Source organism: Hydra vulgaris, chromosome 07 (assembly GCF_038396675.1).
Source record: "Hydra vulgaris chromosome 07, alternate assembly HydraT2T_AEP".
In the NCBI taxonomy this organism is placed as follows: Eukaryota; Metazoa; Cnidaria; class Hydrozoa; order Anthoathecata; family Hydridae; genus Hydra; species Hydra vulgaris.
Genome location: NC_088926.1, coordinates 28,341,051 through 28,364,325, shown reverse-complemented (window position 1 = coordinate 28,364,325; position 23,275 = coordinate 28,341,051). Strand labels below are relative to the sequence as shown.

Genomic DNA, 23,275 nt, shown 5'->3' with positions numbered 1-23,275 from the left:
TTGAAAAGCCAAATAAATTTTGGGACAAAGAGGTGCGCTACTCGAAGAAGTCACCTATATAAAAAATATGCTTAAAGGATTGAGCATGGCATAGTCCAATGGACCAAGTCCCAGCCTCACCACAAGGGTTGCTATTGCAGTTGAAATGAAACAAATTTATCGAAGCTTTTTTGGCTATGGTTTTAAGTGTTGCCTAACCATATAATATTCTTGAGCTTTTCAAATAGTTAGATACCACTTGATATCTTCAAGTGACTTAGGGAAGCTGTCCTCTTTGTCAGCCAGAGTTTTTTAGACCTCTGCTTTGACTATGCAAAAAGTGTTTATTATTTATCTTACAGACGTCGGAACTTATTGGCTGAGAGTTATTCATCAATTAAAGCTCAACATATTCTCTATTGGAGAGAGACCGTTGTTTCAGCGACTGTTGTGTATAGTATGAGATATCTTCATGCAAAACTTTAAAGATACATTTGGATTAAAACAAGAAAAGGACTATACTCTGCATGCTCCCCGATGCTTTGAATTAGATGGCACATGCAAAAATAACTTTATGCAATTATTAGGCCTATATACAGACCTACTTTTTCGTAAACAGTAGCCCAAATTAAAAGTCTTTTCGCAATGTTTTAGACCTTTTGTGTCTTTGCATGGAAATCATATGCAAGAATATTTACACGCTATTAAAAATATATGAGACACTTGACTTTACTGTTCTAAATTCATGTTTTCATATGTATATTTGAAGCAATTGTCTATGAAAAAAAATATTTTACAGTGAATACTGCTCAAACAAACTCTAACTTTTACTACTACGTTCAGCTTTTTTCTGTGTTTGCTTGTGTCTGTTTCAGATGATGTGTAAGTATTTCTGTCTATTATTCCACCTTTTGATATTATTGCTGTCCCACAAGCATAATGTTGTACTCGTTCATTAGGTTGGTTTATAAGATTAACTGGAGTTAGATTTAGGCAATAGGTGGAATCAAAATTCATAGTTTAGTTGAGATACTAAAAAACCGTTTGGTAGTATGCAATATTGTGCCTAAATCTTGTTTCCAAGCTTTATAAAATTAAGTTGCACTGAATAGCTTGTTGTAAACATCCTACACTGAAGTTGTGGAGCTAACAACCCTATATCTTTGTTGCAAGCTATATAAAATTACATAGCACTGAACAGCTTTTTCTAAACATCTTAATCTGAAGTTGTGGAGCTAACAATCCTATGGGATGGGGGATGATACAGACTGAGCTGACAAAACATAAATTGTGTAAGTTTGTATATGTTTCATGAATTAAGACCAGGTTTAGTCAAACCCACTGTGCTTAAAACTTTTTTCTCGCAAACATGTTAGTTTTAGGGTAGTTGCCCATCTTCCCATGCTTTACAAATTGATGCTAATTGTAATTTATATAAGTAAACTCGCTTTTCTGTGTAGTATTAAAGTAACTTTTTATTATTATTTCAAGGGTTGTACACTAGTATTAGTTATTTACGGACTTAGTTTTCTGAATTCAAATAGATTTAAGGGTTTCCACGCTGCAAAATAAAATTAATAAGTTTAGATATTTTATGACTTTGTCTTGCATTTTCTATACTTATGACTATACTGGGTAGAGTTTCCTTAGGAATGTTACACAAATCAGATTTAAATGGAGTTAGTAGAGTTTGTCACCACCATAGATATTTCCGATTGCTACTAGCTGGAGGTATATTTTTGCTTGGAGACCTACATTCCTCAGTGTCAAGAACCTTGCAATCTATAAGCCATCGAAAAGCCATTTTTTGGTGAATTTTCGATAACAAAGTTGTATAATTACTTTTGATCTTTTATGGATTTAGTTATTTAAAAGTGGTACACCAAAAGGCTTTAGAATATTTTTTATGAAATAGTATATTTGAAATCTGTAAATGGAGCTTATAAAAGGGTAAGTTAAACATATCATTAACAAGTTTGAATTTAAAACATTGGTAGCTACTGAATTTAAAACAGTAGTATAATTAATTTTCCTAACTTTATGGTATGTGTATCTGTTTAAAAGATGATGGTGGTTTTTTTTAGATATTGAAATAAGAATCATAAGTTCTCATAGACCTGAGCGTTTCCGAATTGTGAAATATTATGAATAAATTAAAACAGTTTATCACTCTGTTTAACATCTTTTATACTTTGGATAATACTAAAAAGATTTTAGGAGTCCAACACAAATCAGGATTAAAAGAAGTTGTTTAGTAGTTTGTCACCACCATAGATATTTCCCGTTGCTACTAGCTGGAAGATGTTTTTTATGCTTGGTGATCTACATTCCTGAATATGGAGAACCTTGTCATCTCTAAGCCATCAGGCAACAAATTGAAGTTATAAGATGCTGGGTTTTTAATATTATTATTGATCCTATTCATGTATTTATTTTACTGCAACTTGGTCAGGAATTGAGTGATAAGTAGTAGTCGATGTTGCTGCTTTGAGAAGTTGGTCAAAAATACATGTAGATCTAACGGTGCAACTGCTCCTTTGCATATAGTGGGCGACTGCTATTTGTAAACCACAAACAACTATAGCATTAACTCTGAATATAAAATAATGTAATCCTTCAAAAATCTCAGGTAACGCATTACCAAGTTTTTTACAAAGCCAAATCAAAACAATTTTCGCAGTTATAGTGTCTGGTACTGTTTCTACAGCTTGTGTCGGAAATTTAAAGATTTACTTTTAGTAATAACATAAGATTACTTTTAATAACAATTTAAGATTACTTTTAGTAGACAAAATGTTTGTGATGGTATGGCAGTGGAAGCACCTATAGTTGCTCATTTTGGGCCATTTGTGACTCCCTGTATATAAAAGATCATAGTTATCTTTTCACATATAGAGAGGCGACTGTTACTTATTATTTTGTAGATGAGATATTAAGTCTGTGCGAACTTGTTTTTGGCCCTATTTTGCGATTCAAATTCTTTCTATTTGTGTTGCCGAGACCTTCTTGAGCTATTTTACTGCACAAGTGGCATTACATTTTTATAAAAAAATCTTATATTTGTTTATATTTTATAAAAAAAAATATATTCGTTTATATCCATATCTCTCTCCAATAAATTTTTATTGATCTTTCTCTTTATGAATTACTTTTAATTGATAGCTAGCTCAAATGGCTTTAAGAGTTTGCTTAGCTTCTTTCTGCTTTTGCTTTAAAAGACTTGCACCAAAATGTATGTCACTGAATGAACTAAAAAAACAGAAACGGTGGGTTAAGATTTTAAAGGCAAATTATAACTTAATTTAATATGTATAAATTTGTGATAATGATATTTGTAAAGAATTAAAAAGACAATTTCTGATTCAGTTTAATACACTGTATTCAATACATACATACATGCATACATGCATTCATACACACATACATACATACATACATACATACATACATACATACATACATACATACATACATACATACATACATACATACATACATACATACATACATACATACATACATACATACATACATACATACATACATACATACATACATACATACATACATACATACATACATACATACTTACTTCATATAAATATATATATATATATTTATATGTATATATATATTTATATATATATATAATTCTTATGTTTGTATTTATATTTACAGATACTCTTGTTGATACTGCTACTTTAATATCAAGTGGATATCTTATTGCTTTAATACCAAATCTAAACAAAGAGTTTTTACTAACATTTAATTTTTTTCCTAACAAAATTGATGGTAGAAGAAGTGTTATATGTTTTTCTTTGGAGTTTGAGACATGTACTTTGTCAGTTCTTACTATCACAGTTGATCCGGAAGGTTCATTAGTTTTTATTAAAAGTGGTAATGATCATTTTAATAAATTCAAATGTAATGTAACATTAAATGTGTGGTCAAATGTTGAGATTACTCAAATATCAACGATATACAGCTCTGAATATAACTTTACTATCAAAATAAATAAAAATGTTGTATTTTTCACAAAAATAAAAAATGAATATGAATATGTTAATGTCCGAGTTTATGCTTCAGATACTTTTTACACAGCTCAAGATTCCTCTATAGAAAAATTTTATTTTAAAAATGGAAATATAGGTAAGTTTTATTTTTTATTTTTTTATTTAAATTTAATAACTCTTGTTTTTCACTTTAAAATTATAGTACAAAACCGATTTAGTTTCATTTTTTTTATATTTAAGTCATTAGATAGAGTTATTAAAAAAATTAGAAGGGTAGCTTTTCAAAACATAAATGTATCGTATAGCATGATTGGCCACAAATACTGCAATTCAAAAGTGGGGTATTTGTTTATGGAAGTGTGTATATAAAATTTGTCTGACAATTTTTATAAAAGTCTGATAAAATAGACGCCTTTCTTTGCCTGATGTTTGTGTTTCTAAAAATACTTTCACTGTTATGTTCAAAGATTATTACACTGTACTTTGTTCATCAACAAAAATTTGAAATAACTTTATTAAATAATAAATTATTATAATTTGTAATGACTTATTAACATAAACATGTACCTCATATTGTATGTATAATAAATACATTTCTCAAATAACATCTCAATATCATTAACTGGATTTATAAAATGATAAACAAAAACCTAACAAAAAAAGAAGAATATACATTAAAGGTGTTATAATCCAGCTGTATAATTTAGCATTGATTACTTCAACATGATTGCTTTGCTTCATTGTGTAGATTAACTATTTCAGCTTTATTATTTAATTTGTTGTCTGCCTTTAAAGTCCTTTTCTCTGTTCTTTCAAATTTTATCATAAGATTGTTTTTGTTTATTCTTAAAATAAAATTGTGTAAGATCACAATTAACAAAATTTACACCTATAATTTGATGTTTATTGCATAGAATGAAGTAGTACTATCATTAAATCTAAGCACATGATCTGCAGCATATCAATCAAAAAAATTTACGTTTCTTAAAATTCCGTCAAAGTGACAGTATCTAACATTTTAAATGCTTTTGTAACATAATGTGTAAGATCAAAAGCTGGTAAAACCAGTCCAAAAAAAGAAAGTTTAGTACCTCACCAGATTTAGCAAAAAAAAAGAAAAGTTATCAAAACGCTACATTTGATATTTTGAACAAGCTTTTAACAATATAACCAGGAATAACTATTGCAACTTCAAAGCTTTGTATATCTAAATTGGATTTTCAATATCTAGTAAAATAACTTGAAATTTATCAATAATTTATTTAAGTCAATGTATATTACTACTCTTTTTTCTCAAATCTTACTCCTACATATTAGCTGACTTTTTAAATTGAAAAATTTAGTTCTAATGGATCAGTTTGCAATTGTGGTATTAAAACATATAAAATCTTTCTTGAATTTAGTCATTAATAAGTGAAGCTTTGCATCTAAATTAATTCTTAAAGCTTCTGATGTTTGCTTACTTAATGTAAACTTTTAAGAGTTTGAAATTTGATATGATTGCCACATTTCAAACCATTCTTCTAAATTACTACAAAATAATGGTTTTATATCACTTGAATAGCTGCATTTCTACAACAAAAGTAGTTGCTATATTTTTTCTTACTTTTAATTATTATCCATTGTATAATGATCAACCCTAAAAAGCTTGAAGCACCAGTCCTATCTTGCAAACAACTTTCAATAGCTGCAGAAAATATAGGGTCAAGTATTGAAAGAGCATGTAGTACACTTTACCGAATATCTCATGGATAAAGCGGTTTATATGATAAGCTGACTGAAATTATTGGTCTTTACCATATACATTATAAAGTGACCCCCATGATATTTCGGGAGCATGTACACCAATAACACCATAAAATTAGACTACATGAAAAGCGGCAAATATTTGAGACTGCATTAAAAAATAAAATGTCTTTATTATAGGATGAGTAACACAACTAACATGGTTGGTATTTATATACTTGTGTATCAAATTTGAAAAATCAGAAACATTACTAGAACGATATTCAGAAATTACAACGCGTACATAAAAGTTATTTTCTTGTAGAGGTAATGCACTCATCAACATGGTCAGCTACCCATTACTCTCGTTAAAAAGAATTATGCTTAATGAAACAATTTGGAAGGTCATTACGTATATATATATAATCCCTTCGTTATCTTTTCCTATCAATTTACCATCTTGATATTATATGTTTGAATTTCTGTTAGAAACACAAACTAAACAGAAACTATGTATTAATACAAAAAAAATGGTTGTAATAATTTTTGAAATACAGTTACTTATTTATATATCATTATTGCTTAAAACATTTCTCTAAGTACATTGCTTAAAACTTTATTTTATTCTGACCAAAACTTTTTAAGTTTTTTATAAGGGTAATAAGGTATGTTTATAAACATTTTTCTGTTTTTGTTTATTTAAAACTCCTATGATTGTATTCTATGTTTATAATTCATCAATCAGTAGCACAACATCTTTTTCAATTTTACTTTAGTTTAGATAACATTTTTTAAAATTCAAAGATTCTACCCCACCTTAATAAATTTTTTTCACTAATTCTAAATGATGGCAGAGGAAACTTCTATCGAAGAATAAGGGAATACCATAAAAACATTTAATGAAAACTTTGAGGGATTAACTGGTTTTTTGCATTTTATTTCATTGACTTTAGTCATTAAGTCATTTTACAAACTATTTTCTTCCATATTATTTTTTACATAGGCTGAAAAATTCTCCAATACACTTTTTACCTATAAAGAGTCAATATTTCTAAACAAAAGAGGCAACTCAACATAAGATAATTTAAAGAACAATGAAACATCATTAACTAAAGTTGTTTCTATAACTTTTAAAATACCTAAGTGTTGTTTAACTACTAATTTAAAATATTATGTGTTTGTCAATATATCTTTTGCCCTTCAAGGTTTACATTATATAAATATTTTAAATAGCGAACTTAATATTTTTCTATAATTATACTGAATTCATTCTGATTCTATGATAGATGACGTACAGGCGATGGATTTCTATCTTCAAATGTAGAATTTTGTCAATTTATAGACTTTTGTTTAATATTAAGTATATATTTTTTAAAATGCCAAATAGCTAAACTTTTAATGGGCTTCTATAACTTTTAAATGATAAAAGCTACCCACTTTTAATAAGTCTGGATTATATTTCGGAAATTCAAAAAATGGATGCTTTTCAAAACTAAAATCATTTTGATTTTTTTTGTTTTTTGTATATCCATTTTTATTGTTTATTTGAAAACTCATAGGCTTAACAAAGTATCTGACAATAAATTAGCAGGCTAACAAATTCACTAAAGGTATAGAGATTGACAAGAAGTGGCATGATAATATACAAAAAAGATGAGTTTCCCGCAATGGAAACCACTATTCAACAGCATAACTCAGCCAGTATTTAACAGGTATGGCGTATCATAAGCCTAGGATATGAATTTATCCTTCTAAAATGCATTTACCTTCCACACGACAATAAAAATATTTTTTATTTTCACTTAAAAATAAAAAAGTACTCGAGATAAAAAGAGATTTAACAGAGGCAACAATTCTTACAAAACAATTGAAAAAGAACTTAGAGTTGCGTGTAAAAACTTGACCGAGGTAGTCCCTCCGGCAACCAACAAATTTGAAAAAGAAGTTGCCAATTGGTATGAAATCCAAAACTCTTACATGAGCATTTAAGACATATGAAAATGACAAAAGAGTCTATAAAAACTTTGGAGGATCATTACGATAAAATTACAACAAAAGGAAAAGAAATTGCTGCCATAATAAATGAATGTTTTTCGTTGACATTTATCACGTTTACAGACCAACAAATGCCCGAATTTAAAAATAAAAAGGAAATCGAATGCAAAATGAACAAACTCTCAATAAAACAATCAGATGTGCAAGAAAAGCTCAAAAACCTGATCAAATCAAAGTTAAAAGGTTACGGTGAAGTCACAACCCTTTAATTTCGATTCGAATTCGATTGATAAAAATATCGATATTGAACTTCATCGATAAGAAATTAAATTGGTAATTACCACCAAGTGTTATAAAACTGTTCCTCTGATTTTGCTGTGCCACTTACATTTACATTCCAAAAGTTTTAGGATATAAGTCAATTACCACAGTTACGGAAAAAGTTAATTACCACACCAATTTTTGTAAATAGGGAGCAAAGGAACAAATAAAAAAAAAAAACTATTTACCGGCATCTCTTACGTCTGTCTCTTGCAAAGTGATGGAGAGTTTTGTTCACAATATCCTAATGAGGGATTGCATGAAAAATAATATCATTACCAGAGATCAGCACGGTTTCCTTTTCAAATTAAAAAAATTAAAAAAAAACTTATGAAAACATGATCTGGGAAATAGTTGTTTCTCGTGATTTGAAAGCGAAATATCAAGAATACCTTTTAGAGTCATTGTTTTCTAATCTATTTTAGATTTATCATAGCATATAGGAAACTCAGACTTGTGAAGCAAACAGCCTACCCTAAATTTACAATCAAACCATTATCCATACTAGCGTCAGAATATATATTGCCAGGAATGACTAGTTGCAAGCTCACAGCACTCAAGTCATCAAACAATCTTTAACATTTTATTATAACATTTATTAGATAATGACACATGTTATAAAAAAACATGTTATGATTATGAAAGGGATCATTTTCACATTTAAAAGTCAAATGATGTTTTTATAGATTGTTTACCAGAAGACAGAGTCCCAATTACTTTTGTATTTCATCACATGAACTAATTAGTATTTGTATTTTTTTTTCATCCATACCATTTACTTTTTGACGGCGCATAAAGTCAGTTGAATAAGCCAATTACTTTATATTCAGTTATTTTCTAAAACTTTATATTATTAGTTACTGTTCCATAATTTATTAACAGTTGTAGCAGCATAGTTAGTTTCATATCATTGTGCAGCCTTAGCCAAATAAGTTTTCAATAACTATTTGCAAATTAAACTCGTTATTTTAAGCTGTAAGCAATTTTAATCTAAACTTGAGAATTCAAACATTACAACTCCGAGTTATTTTGTTTAAAAAAAAAAAAATCCAGTTAAATGGCAATTTCTTGATTCTATAAGCTTTGAAATTTTTAAACAGTAGTTTATAGGGAACTTTATTTAAGGCTTTAGCGAATTTCAAATAAATCGTATCTATTGCTAAACCTTCACTTATAATTGCTGTTAAAATGTCTAATGTTTCTAGTAAGTTTGTTATACAAGCTTTTTTTTTACAAAGCCATGTTGATTATTTGACAGAATTATATTTCCCAAAAGATGACATTATTTCTTCTCTTACAAAATCCTTCATACCTTTGCATGTTATAGAAGTTAATGATAAGGGTCTATAGTTAGGCGGTTCTGCTGTATTTCTATTTTTTATTATTGGCATGATGTTGCGACTCTATTTCAAAAAATTTTCAGAGAATCTAGTTTTTCCTGCACTACCTCGTTTGAAACAATAAATAATCCAATCCCTTCAAAAATGTTTGTTTTCATTATTAGTACATGTTAAATAAGTTCGTTAAAATATTTAAAACACAAATATATAATTATATATATATATATATATATATATATATATATATATATATATATAACTTTAAAAAAAAAAAATAGACTATTTTTTTAATTTTACAAAGGCGCCCCCCCCCCCCCACTTAAAACCCATGTTGTCGGCACGTATCCCAAAATTGAAATGTTGCTAAATGAAAACTCATCAGTAAAAAACAGATAAATCTTTTTATTTTAAAGTAATATCAATTTTGCAGTGTTTCTTTGTGATTTTTCATAATTGCTTATTTTTAAGTCATAACAATTTGTGTTTAAATTTTAAACAAGGCTTAATAATTTGCATTTCGGTTTTCCGATATTTTTAAATTTAAAAAATGTTGTGCAATATAAGGATTTTCGATTGTAAAAATGAGTTGTTTTAGCTTTTGTTAAAAAAGAAAAGTTAATACTTTGATAAATAAAATTCTCAGTAAAATTTTTCAAAGCAATTTTATTCCATTAAAATGGTCAATAAAAAATTTAAAAAACCTTTTTGAAAAATGAACTTTTTAATAAAGTTATCGTTACTTAAAATGTACTTATATTTATCTTTTGAACAACAAAACTTTTTAAAAAAAATTGGGGATATTATGGTTTTAAATTTAGTCATAAAACAAATAATAATAAAGGTATCAGATATACTTATGCCTTTATTAAATAAGAAAGGCATAAGTGTACCGGTCTTCAAGACATATAAGACGTGTTACGTGCTTTTGCTGACAATAAAAAGGTTTAATTTTACTTTTGTTTGTACTACCCCAAGCAATGTTTGTATAGTTTATGTAACAATGAATAAATGAGTGATATATTTGTACTAAAGGATTAAGATTTTCACAAAGATCTCTAAGATTTTCATTTATACAGCCAACTAGAAATCTGATTACTGTTACTTGTTTAATTCGTATATTGTCAACACCAGTTCATATTTTTGATAAGAATATGGAAAAGAATTTATTTAGTTTTATAATGTTTAAGAGATAATTTGCTAGTCTTATACCAGTCAGATATTTTGATTAAGTCGATGTTTACGTAATGAAATAGAGTAAGAATGCTGTCATTTGCATACATAATTGTTTTTAAGTCAAAGGTTTTTTTTAGATCATTAATATAAATAAGGAAAAGGAGAGGTCCTAATATGGATCCTTGAGGAACTCCACATTTAGAATTTAAAAATTTTGATGAAAATCTTACATCTGCGTAAGTAAATTGTTTACTATTAGTTTAATAACTTCTTAACAAATTTAAAGCATTGTCTGTTATACCATATAACTTTTATATTTAACCTAGAATTTATTTATCAATTGTGTCAGATGGTTTTTTTAAATCAACAATTATTCTTAATGTGGATTTAGAATTTTTAAATGAGCCTGATATACTTCTTGTAAGCTGAACATTAACACGCTCATTAAATCTCTAAAAATAACTCCATGATTAAAAGAGAACAAAAAAATTAGGAAGAGTACGTCTTTTAAAACGTCAAAACAGTTTATAATAAAATTACCATTGATATCATCAGAACCAAATGCATTTGAGGACAATAATTGTAATTATCTACGTGTTGCAATCATTGTCCTCAATAACTGAGGGCATTAATAGCAACATATTTTTAGTGTTTACAGTAATTTCGTTTATCAGTTGCCAAGTACGTCTTGATTTGTGTTTGAATTTTTTTTAAGTAAATCAGCGTAGTATATATTTTTTTTAATTTTCTTTAGGAGCTCAAATAATCTTACGTAATTTTTATAAATCGTCTTACTCTTGTTTTTGATTTTAATTATTTAATATAAAGTTTTTGTTTAATTTAGGAAGATTTAGAATACCAATGTATACCATGGCATTTAAATTGTTCTATGTTGGTAATTTACTTCTACTTTGGAGAAACTTATGTCTTAAACTTCATAGCAAATTTAAAAAAAGATATATATACTAAGTTAATATTTTAAAAAAAGTTAACGTTCCAATTTAGGAAAGATAGTTGAAATTTAAAAGATTCTAGGTTTTTGTTATGAAAGGGTTGTTATTTCAAATGATTTACTTTCATTATATAAAAGATTTGCATAAATATCTTTTGAATAAGAAATAGGAAAATAATCAGAGATGTAAATTTTAGTAATGCCCTTTTTAAGCGGTTTATTAAAAATATAATTTGTTATAATGTTATCAATTGAGGATGCTGTTGGTTAACTAATTCTAGTTTGTTTATTTTTTAGAAGAACTACTCCATTTTTAAATAGGCCATTATAAACATTTATAAGATCATCATCTAAAAAGTTACTAAATATTACTAACTATTAAAACATTTGAATTTTTATTTGGTAATTTGATTGACCTTCGCTTTTGTGAACAATTTATTGTGACTTTAAATTTAGTGTTTTTGAATTAAGTTTTTTTGATTTATTTTTAATTTTTTTTTATTGCTTAGAAAATATTTTTCAAATGTTGTTATTTTGAATCCCATAATTATATTTACTTAATTCTTGATCTTTATTGAGTCGATTTTTTTTCTTCAATCATTTTTTTTTGAATTCTTGTTATTTCATTGTTGAGATGAAATTGACATCAATGTTTATACAATTTTCCGTTTTTCTAAGTTTTTTTGCTGATTTATTTACTTCAAGACTGTTTTTCTTATCTTGCAATTGAACTATAATAGGAATGAGAATTTAAATTAGATAAATTTAATTTATATCTTATTTCACGATTTCTTTTATTTATAATATTTGATCACTGCAAAGTTTCTTTAGACTGTTGTGGTTAGCGGTTGCTTTTTAATACAAATGTTCTACTTCATCATGCTTTATTTTTCTAGTTTTATCTGATGGTTTATAAAATAATTGAAATTATTATTTGCAAAACCAATATATTTGAAAAAAAATAAATAGAAAAGAGTCAATCAAATTCTAGGAAAACTTGCCAATTTCTAAATAAAGTAATTGGAAAACCAAAAATCATTAGATCATAATTTTCAAAAAGAATTTTACAAAATATTTGTAACAAAATTTAAGATATATGATATAAGAGGCATTTCAAATAGATAGATAGCAGACTATCTAAGTAAACTTACGCAATCCATATATTATGAAATAATCATTAAACAAGTTCATCTTTGATTTCTTGTGGAGTGCCTCAAGGGTCTGTTCTTGGGTCTCTACTTTACCTTATATATGTAAATAATCTTTCTAGAGCTTCAATAATCTTAAAAATTATATTTGCTTACAACAGCAACTTTTTCATCTTAAGGAAAAGGTATACTTCATCTCTTCGTTCAAATAAATGACGAGTTACCCAGCTAACAAAAATATTGCCTCCAACAAACATATTGCCTATAATGGCAATAAAAAATTAAAAAGTATTGGAATTCTATACCCATCAATAGGTTTACTAAATAAATATTATTTAAAGTAAATATGATTGAGTTTTATAGCAAGTTACTTAAATTAAACAAATATCGCATGTAATAGTACGTTTAAAGGCAAACTATAAAACTGTAAAAAGCAGAAACATGCTTTAAGAATAACAAATTTTAAAAATAAAAATAAACATGCGAACCCACGTTTTAGAAGTAGGTATATTTGTACAAAATATTAACTAAAAATATTTGAAATTATTGATATCTCATGTACAAAAGTATATTTTCTTCAACTTTTCACAACCTCTATGAAGTAAAACCTAACTTTAAACATACTTTGCGTGCAACAGGCATCTTAATAAATATTTATGCAACACTAAGTAGGAACAATTTAAATTTAGATATCGTGCTCCTCATATTTGGAAAAAAATGTTGGCAAAAGATATTATAACACTTCAAGAAAATATAATTTGGTTTCAAAAATTAATTAAAAGAATATTTAAGAGCTTGCAAACCCTTCTAATGATTTCTTTTAAATTACTTTTTGTATTTTTATTTTAGTTACATCTTTGAAAGTTTTTTATTTTTGGAACTGTTATTTTATAATACTTTTTTTCTATTATCATTATATTTTCTTTTTGTCACCCGGCAATAAAATTCAGGTAAAATAAATTATAACAAAATAGTCACTAATTCTTTTTTCACAAATTATTGGATTAGATATATCTTTTTATTTTTTAAACTTTTTTTACGTTTTTTAACGGTTGTTTTTAACATCGTTGTCTCATACAGTGTTGAAAAATGAATGCCACACAACGGTTCTTGATTATAATACCTTCTGGTCTTCTGCGAGTTTCACACAGTAGTTTTTTTCAAGAGTATAAAGTATAAATTAAGAAATGAAATAAATGTTTTTACAAAAATATTAACTCTAAAATTAGATCATCTTAATTAATAGGTAATACCATAAATAAATTAGATAAGATAAAAAACAAACAAACAAAAAAATAAAAAATAAAAAAAAAATAGGAAGAAAAAGAAAGATCTAAAAAGATAAAAAAAAATATTTTGATTAATGATAATAATACATGTAAGTGATTATTTAATCTAGTTTTTGAACTTACAGGTTCATCTAACTTAAGATTAACTTAAATTAATTACATTATTTTTTAGTTGATGTAGTGTTTTAGATGATTTTATCTTATTGATCTATTTTAAAAGAAGCAAGACAACTCAACATCTGTGTGTAAATCATATTCGATTTATACCCAGAACACATCACTGTTAAAAACTAAATCATTTTTGATTTATACCCAAAAGCATTCAGTGTGGAGGTTATTAAAGAGTCTTAAATAAAGAAATCCAAGCTTTCAATTGGATCCTGTATATAAAATCATCAAATGGAAATTCTTTGGTAGCTCTTTTCAATAAAAATTTGAAATTTCTTTCTGATAAACAGGCACCAATTATTAACAATACAGTGAAAGGTCATTGTTATCCATCGTTAAATGACAATTTGAAAGCATGCAAGAAGTTTATGACAACATTGATCATAAAATTCTTGGTAAAAAATTAAAATATAATAATAAAATAGGTAATATTTTAAAATTGTTGAAAAATTATTTAACTAATCGTAAACAATTTGTTTACGCCGATGAAACATTTTCATCAAATTTGTTAAATATTACATGTGGAGTTCTTCAAGGATCCATATTAGGACCTCTTTTTCTCTTTATTTACATTAGTGATCTATACAAAGCCTCGGATTTAATAACAGTTATGTTTGCTGATGGCACTAATTTATTTATGACACACAAAAGCATTCTTATTCTATTTCATTACGTAAACATCGAGTTAATCAAAATACCTGACTTGTTTAAGACTAGCAAGTTCTCTTAAAATTTATAAAACTAAATGAATTATTTTCCATCTTCTTATCAAAAAATATGAACTGCCAATGAACGTGCCTGACCTTGTTATTGACAACTTATGAATTAAAAAGTAACAGTAATCAGCTTTCTAGTAGTTTGTATAAATAAAACACTCAGATGGAAAATCACAATTTAAAACTTATGAAGTAAAAATTCAATATGGTTAGGAACATTGCATAAAGCAAAAAACGTTTTAAATAAACTTCGTTTAGTACAATTATATCACTCATTTGTTCATTGTCACATAAACTATGCACACATTGCTTGAGGTAGTACAAACAAAAGTAAACTTGAACCTCTTTATTGTCAGCAAAAGCACGTAACACGTCTTGTATGTTTTAAAGACCGTTAGTCTCATGCCAAGCCTCTATTATTTGAAATGAAAATTTTTGATATATATGAGCTTAAAATTTTTAATATTCTTTTTTTTTATGTTTAAATGTAAAACCAATTTATCTCCTATTTCTTTCCATATCTTGTATTCCTCAAAAGATATAAATAAGTACATTTCACGCAATGATTATTTTATTAAGCAGCCCATTTTTCAAATAGATCTTTTTAAATTTTGTATTGATTATTACGGACCATTATTGCGGAATAAAATAGTTTGTAAAAAATTTACTGAGGATTTTTATTCATCAAAGTAACTACTTTTCTCTTAAATGAAAGCTTAAAGAACTCATTTTTATAATCGAAGATTTAACAATATACTTTTGATATTATTTTAGTAATCTTCCTTTCTACCCTCCATTTTCATATATGAATCATTAACAACAGTAATATGTAATAATGCATCTTGTATTTTTAACGTAATATTTTAAGTTTCTTACTTTGTTAACTTATTTTTTATCTTGTAAATAACTTATAAATTTTAACAAGATCGTTTTGACGACAAGACTGTATGGTCTTCTACAAGTTCCTGCGTTTTTTTTATTATTTATTACGATCATTATATATATATATATATATATATATATATATATATATATATATATATATATATATATATATATATATATATATATATATATATTATTATTATTATTATTATCATTATTAAATATTTGAATTTTAAATATTGTAACGAAATGCTTATTTAAAATGTAATAAAAAAAATAAATAAATAAAATGTTAAAACAATCGTGATAGATCTCAGCGTAATCTTCGTAAATCTAAAACATATGATGATTTATGACATTTAAATGTCTACGAAATCAAGTAAACACTGCACTTAAGTCATCAAAGTCAAAGTACTTACCATGATGTGATAAAAAAAACTTTTTAAAACTCAAAAAATTTTGGAAAACTGTAAAATAGATTTTTTCAAATGATTCAACCAATATAAACGTGCTTTGTTTCAACAAAATAAGATGTTAGTCAAAAATTTAAAACTATGTTTGCAGGTTTCTTTTGCAATGTAGTGTACAACTTAAAAAATTTGACTGACAAGTTTCATAATCTTGTTAGGACAAAATTCTTTAGCATCAAAACAGTAAACAAGTTTAATTTAGCGTATCTTTCCTGAACACTATTTTGTTGAAAAACCAATTAAGTCATTAATCAACATAAATGCAGCAGGTCCAGATGAGTTACCCCTATTGTTACTGCGACTGTGCTGAAAATATTTCAAAACAAGTTACATATAATATTAACTTGTCGATAAGTTCTTTGACAATATCTTCTATATGGAACTTGCAAGGATTATCTTACTGGAGCTATCTTTATTGATTTAGGTAAAGCATTTGACAGTATTTCCCATAGTGTACTACTAAATAACCTGTCATCGGACGGTGTATTAAAATCGGACTTAGAATGGTTTAAAGACTATCTTTTTAATCGAGATCAGGTAGTCAAATTTAATAGAAAGAATAGATCTTATAACTTCAAATTAAAATTGGGCGTTTCTCAGGAATCTATATTAAGCCTATTGCTATTTATTATTTATTTTAATGGCTTTTGGGAACTATTAGTAACGTTATTTTTGTACGCTGATGACACTGTTGTGTATTTCTCTGGAAAAGATATTAATGTCATTGAAGAGGCGCATAAAGATGAATTAGTTACTATTGATGACTGCTTTGGAGAAAATAAATTAATAAATAATACTAGCTGAGATAGGTAAAAACACGGTTCTTTGTTAATCTATACCAAACCGAACTTTTCTATACTTTTTCCTTATATAACCTAGCTTTCCGGATCCAAAAAATACAAGTCTTTACCAAATCTACCATTTCTATACATATCTACTCCACACCGATTATTTATATAATTATTCCTTGTTTACTTTAATTGTTTTAGTTAAATAAATTATTCTTAAAAAATCATTCAAGAGCATTAAAACTAACATATGCACATTTTTCGCATACGTAGAGCTTTTTAGAAACTTATAATTAGGTTTGTTTTTTGCTATATGCATTTTATTGATAGCTCAATCGTTAAGTTCACTCTCATCAGTTTTGTTTTGGGGGTTTAAGACCTCTACTTAGCGTAATAAATTTTGAAATTTCTTCAATTTTGCTCATATAAAAAATAATTTAGCAAAACAGATTCCTAAAGTTTAAATAAAATTTAAATTTTTTTTGATAAATGTATTATACGCGATTATCTCTCTATATAATGCCAGCATGCTCAACATATGCTTAAAACATTTACACTTACATTGGTTTAAAAAAATTAGTTTTATATTATAAAACGATTTATATAATATTTCTTTGCACACATCAGCATACTATACATAAAATTTTTTAGTGCGCTAAACTGCAATTACTTTTAATTTTTTTGGTATAGTGGATTTTGTTAACAGATTTTAAAATTTGCGTTAAGTTTTCTAATTTCAACATATTCGTTGTATTATACAAATTGCAGCCGTTTTTCAAAACACCTTAAGGTAAAAAAATCAGTTATGACTTTTTTTCAAAATAAGCTAGTTTAGATGTCTACAAACGTTAGTGAATACATATTTTCGAAGAGTTCTGATGAAATTCTTAAAAGTATTTTGTTTCAAAAAACGTTTTACAAAGACTTTCTCCTAATAGTTTTTTTTTAAATGCGTTTTTCCCGAAATACGTAATTAGCAAATTAGGCGTCTTGAAAAACGGCTGCAGCATATATTTATAGCAAATAAAACTTTTAATTGTAAATGAAAGTTTTAAATATTTTTCTAGCTACGGGCTTTTCTTTTTTGCCTCCTCAGCAACATCTGGAGTAGCAGTAGTTGGAATTGAACCACGGCTTACTTGTTCAGAAGTTCGGCGCGCTATCCAATTGGCCAAGCTGACACATTATTAAACAAAAAATTTTTAATACTATATAATGACTTTTTTAACGGAAACAAATTTTATAGATCAAAGTTAAAGAGAGCTTGACGCCATACAATTTTCAAGTTAAAGTCAAACAGTAAAACTTGATAAATGTTTCAGTAAGTTTTAACATTACTTTATTTAAAGTTTACTTACGTTAGATATTTGCATACACGGTCGTTCAGGCTTTCTAATAAAACAAGGTACTGCTACTCTTTCTAGCCACTACCTTGGTTGCAATGGTTAATAAGGGTTACGTGCTCAATGAGCACTAACACTACTAACACTATTAAGTTTGGCAATAATATTTAGAGATGAAAAAGGTAAAAAACTGAATGCGTGCTTTTTGGTACATTTAAGCGACTCTTAAACACTAGGACCACTAAATTGTTATATCGCGACCATATTATTAGCTTTACAAAAACCTACTGTTTTCTTGGATGCATACTAGACCAATCGCAAAAACTAAATGACTTTTTTTGTACTCCATTTAAAAATATGAGTAAAAGATTTAAGTTTTTTCAAAACTAAGGCCATATTCAACAAGAGGTGCTAGATTAAAAATTTACCAAACTATGGTTTTATCAACATAGGCATGACCAAAACACAACTATCTTATTTTAAATCAGTTGATACAAGGGCAAAGAAGTTTAATGATAAAGGAAAAGTTTGCGCAAAGCCTCAATCATTTATTGTAAATATTATAAAAGCTAGGTCTTGCTTAATAACTAGGCAATGTATTAATAAATTGATTTGTTTTAATTTTAATAACTGCTTTATTGTAAATATTCATTATGTTAACACTAGAAACCAAGGCCGCTCGATAAATTTCGTAAAAGTCAAATTAGAACTTGGAAGAGAGGACTTTATTTCTTGGGTGCGAAAATATATAAGACCTCCGACTTCAATTCGATTAGTTGACAATTATGGTTTTGTTCAGAAAACTATTTAAAACTCCTTATAAAATATAAACTTAAATAACTTTTTAATACTTTATTTTAATATGTTCGTTTCTCATGTTTAATATTTTAATTTCTAATATTTAATATTCCTCTAAAGTTTTTATCTTTTTAAATGATTTTTATTCTTCAATATTTATACTTTTTTTGTTGCTCTCATTGTTAATTGTTTGTTGATTTTACCAGAACGCTTATGGAAAGTAGTATTTAATATTGATATGCCTATTATGTATAAATGTTCATAAAAAAAGACAATAATAAACACCGCTTTGATTTTATTTCAAACTGATTATGCAAAATATTCTTATTGGCAACAACGATTAGAAAAATTTTCCACAAAAAAGGCCCAAGATTTTGAATTGAAAAAGAACTCAGTTTTAGAGTTTAGTACAACAAAGTTGTATTTCGAAAATCTTGTAAAATACTTATGGCGTGTTTCTTCAAAATAAGTTTTAAAATTTTAAAAACAAAATATGGAGTCCACATTTTGTTTTATACTTGAACTCTAAAACTATATGAATTTTAAGTTTGAGAATATTAAAGACTAAAAGTCTTAAGTTTGAAAATATTTAAGGCTAAAAGCCTTTGAGAATATTTAAGGCTAAAAGCCAAAAGAGGTTTACAATTAACAGCTTTACCAGCAACAAATTTAATTCTAACTGTTTGTTTTTTTGCTCGCTGCACAGATTTCTTACTTTATTGTGATTAGTACTTGCCCATTCTATATTGCAGTAAGTTAAAAAAACTATGCATAAAAGAAAAACATAAATTTTTTACGGGTCTTAAATTTTAAAATGGATTCGCTTGATAGATTATGCCAACGTTTTTTGAGATTTTTTTCTAATGGAGTTTATACGCTGTTTCCATGATAGATTTTATCAAAATGTTGATTCAAAAAATTTACGGAATTTTGCCTTAAAATGTCAGTTTTATTAATTCAAAAATTTGGTAAAACAAGTAGTATATTTTTTGATTTGCTTGGTTTGCGGAAGGGAATATTTTGTCATTTGAACATTAAAAGACGGTTTGTTACATACAAACTATTTATTTACTTTATTTAGTTCCTCATTGACTACTATAAAAAGTGTTTTAATATTTTCATTAGAACAAAAAAGATTAGAGTCATCAGCAAATAAAATGAATTTTAATAAGTTTGATGCTAAAGATAAATCATTAAAGTATGGTAGGAAAATAAAAAGTCCTATTACAGAACTCTGAGGAACTTAACAAATTTAAGTATTTTTGGTTGTTTTTATAAACCCACTTGAAAAGAGTTTGTTAATTGCAAACGGTATACAAGTTTGCTAATTAATTGCAAATGATTTCTTTTTCTATTACTCGCATAAATTTGATAGATAAGTAAAAGCCTTTTCTTTTTTTTTTGCATTAATAGATACTTCAAATTTTTTAATGAAATTAACTGAGCACATTAATAACATAAGTATCTTATTTATGGCACTTACGCAACAAGTTAAATTTGTGTTTTGGTGTTTTTGGAATTTTTAACTTTTTGAAAAATCTTTTGGTGTGTTATAGTGTGTAATGTCTTTACAAATGATATAATATATATAAATTATATGTAAAATTTCAAAAGTATTTTATTTCGTAATTTAAAAAAAATCGAATAAGTTAAAAGCAATAAATCTGCAATGCTGGGATTCGAAACAGAGCTGGAGCTCTGCTAGCTAACCATTCGGCTGCGCTGGCATGTTGAGTAATAAAAATTTTTAAATTAAATAACAATTAAAACTTTATAAAACGGAATTAAATGCTATAGTTCAAGATTAGGGAGATGTTGCTGCAATTATTTAACTCTGAAATTTGATTTATGTTTTAGTTCGTTTTAACTTTACATAATTTTGAAGCTTATTACATTGTAATTCAATTAAGCTAACTAATAATTAGTAACAAGTCCAATTAAAAAAATGATATAATCAAATATTAATTTTATATATCCTATTAAAATCATGATACAACTATAATTGTTAATTAAAACATACCAGATGCACGATAGGTAAAGAAAATATACCGAATGCGTTACATGCAATACATAATAAGAAACTATATTGTTTCAAATCTTTTCATGTTATGTATTAATTTGATAATACTTAGTTTATGTATTAGTTTGGTAAATATAATATTTCGTATCAACCATAAATCACTAATGTTTCCTGTAACTTTGCTTACAATACGTTTAAACAACCTGTAGTTTTAATTCCGGACCCAGAGTGATTCCAAAATGAAAATTGTTCTTTTGTATTTAACAAAAAAATAAAAAGGTTTAAAATTTTTATTTTTTTGCAGCATTTAAAGAATATATATAAAATATATAAATTGCACTGCAGAAATTAAGGAATATATATAAAATACATAAACTGCATACTGAGGCAAGTGCTATTCCATACATGACAGTGGCTTACTGTATATTATAAGTGCTTTTAACTCCACGAATTCATGGCCTCTTAAATTGTAATTTATTGTTACTTTCTTTTCCAATCTTAAAATATAACTTCAAATCATTTAAAATTGTTTAATTATAATACCCACCAAGTTTAAAGTGTTTACCAAAAATATTTTTAAATTTAATAATAGCGGTCATGGCGCAGTGGTTAGAGCGCTTGCTTTAGAGGCAGGAGATCAGGTTCGAAACGAACTCTGGTCATGTTTACGCGTCACGGTAAAGGAGGAGACATAAACTTCCTATTTAAATGCACTTCCGCAGTGCTTTGTGACAAGACCATTAGATCTTCTTGGGGTACCTAAATAACAAAGCTAAAAAATAAAGAAATAAAAATTTCTGCTGAACTATTATGTTAGAATTCATGTTGACATTGTATATTATATTTTTCAACAACGTTCTTGAAAGAATTTTCATATTAATTTGCTACAAACTTTAACATTAATATTCGCTTATATCAAATGTCTTTGTATCAAACGTAAATTATTTTCAGGAATCATTAATCAATCAGTGTTGACTAATTAACATAAATAACTAGTTATATAAATAACATACAAAATAGTTAAAAAGTTAAACTTTATTTTTCTTATTTATATACATTTATCACTATATATTTAATACATTTATCACTTATTATTATTTTTGATTTTAATAGTAGTAGTAGTAGAAGAAGTAGTAGTTGTAGTAGTAGTAGTAGTAGTAGTAGTAGTAGTAGTAGTAGTAGTAGTAGTAGTAGTAGTAGTAGTAGTAGTAGTAGTAGTAGTAGTAGTTGTTGTTGTAGTAGTAGTAGTAGTATTAACGCTCATTTGTGCGTGTCTGAAACAAATTTTTTGACAGCAATTGCAACCAAGGTAATTGCGAGAAAAAGTCGCGGCACTTTATTTTATAAGAAAATGTGAACGAAAGACCATGCAAATATCAAATGTACGCAAACTTCAATGTTATTTTAAAACATAATGAAACATTTATCAAAATTTACAGTTTTATTTTCACTTGAAAACTGAATTGCGTCAAGCTGTCTTTATTTTGACCTATGAAATCTGTTACCGTTAAAAAAATTATTATATAGTATTAAAAATTTTTGTTTAACAACGTGCCGGCATGGCTGGGTAAATAGCGCGCCCAGCTACTTAGCAAGTAAGCCGTGGTTCGACTCTTAACACTAGCGACTTTTTATTTTTTTTGATTATTTTAAAATACAAAATACTTTCAATGTTTTATAGAGATTATATACAAACAAATGTAACGATATTATACGCTTTAACAAACGGAAAGATTTTACAAAGCTTAAATTTCTAAAAACATAAAAACACTGTGAGAAATAATTTGTTGCTATCTGCCATGATTGAGATTCTTATGTTACTTTGGTTAATCATTTAGTGTTTTTTTACAATTAAGTTGAGTTTGTACAAAGAAAATGGTTATACAACTTATACAAGCTCTAGGTGCGCATGTTAATTTTTTTGCTCTCAAAGCGATTTTTCAAAATGAGTTATTTTACGTAAAAATGTTGAAGTAAACAAATAGAAGGTATAGAAATGATCGGTGTGGAATAAAAAGTATAGAAACAATAGGTTTGGTAAATGCCCATATGTTATGGATCCGTAAAGCCATAATATGTAAAAAAGGAAAAGTTCTAGAAAATGTTAGTGTGGTATAGACATACAAAGACCCGTAATTTTACGGGTCAGATC

General features: G+C 26.8%; 1 protein-coding gene across 3 annotated transcripts in view; it reads left to right on the top strand.

The window, feature by feature from the left end:
• The window catches only part of LOC136082389 (uncharacterized), a 381,697-nt gene that overhangs the window by 166,529 nt on the left and 191,893 nt on the right, over window positions 1-23,275 (top strand). For all 3 annotated transcript variants that reach the window (XM_065801560.1, XM_065801559.1, XM_065801561.1), the window contains one exon: window positions 3,658-4,128. In XM_065801560.1, coding sequence (XP_065657632.1) covers window positions 3,658-4,128 — 471 coding nt within the window. The remainder of the gene's footprint in view (window positions 1-3,657; window positions 4,129-23,275) is intronic.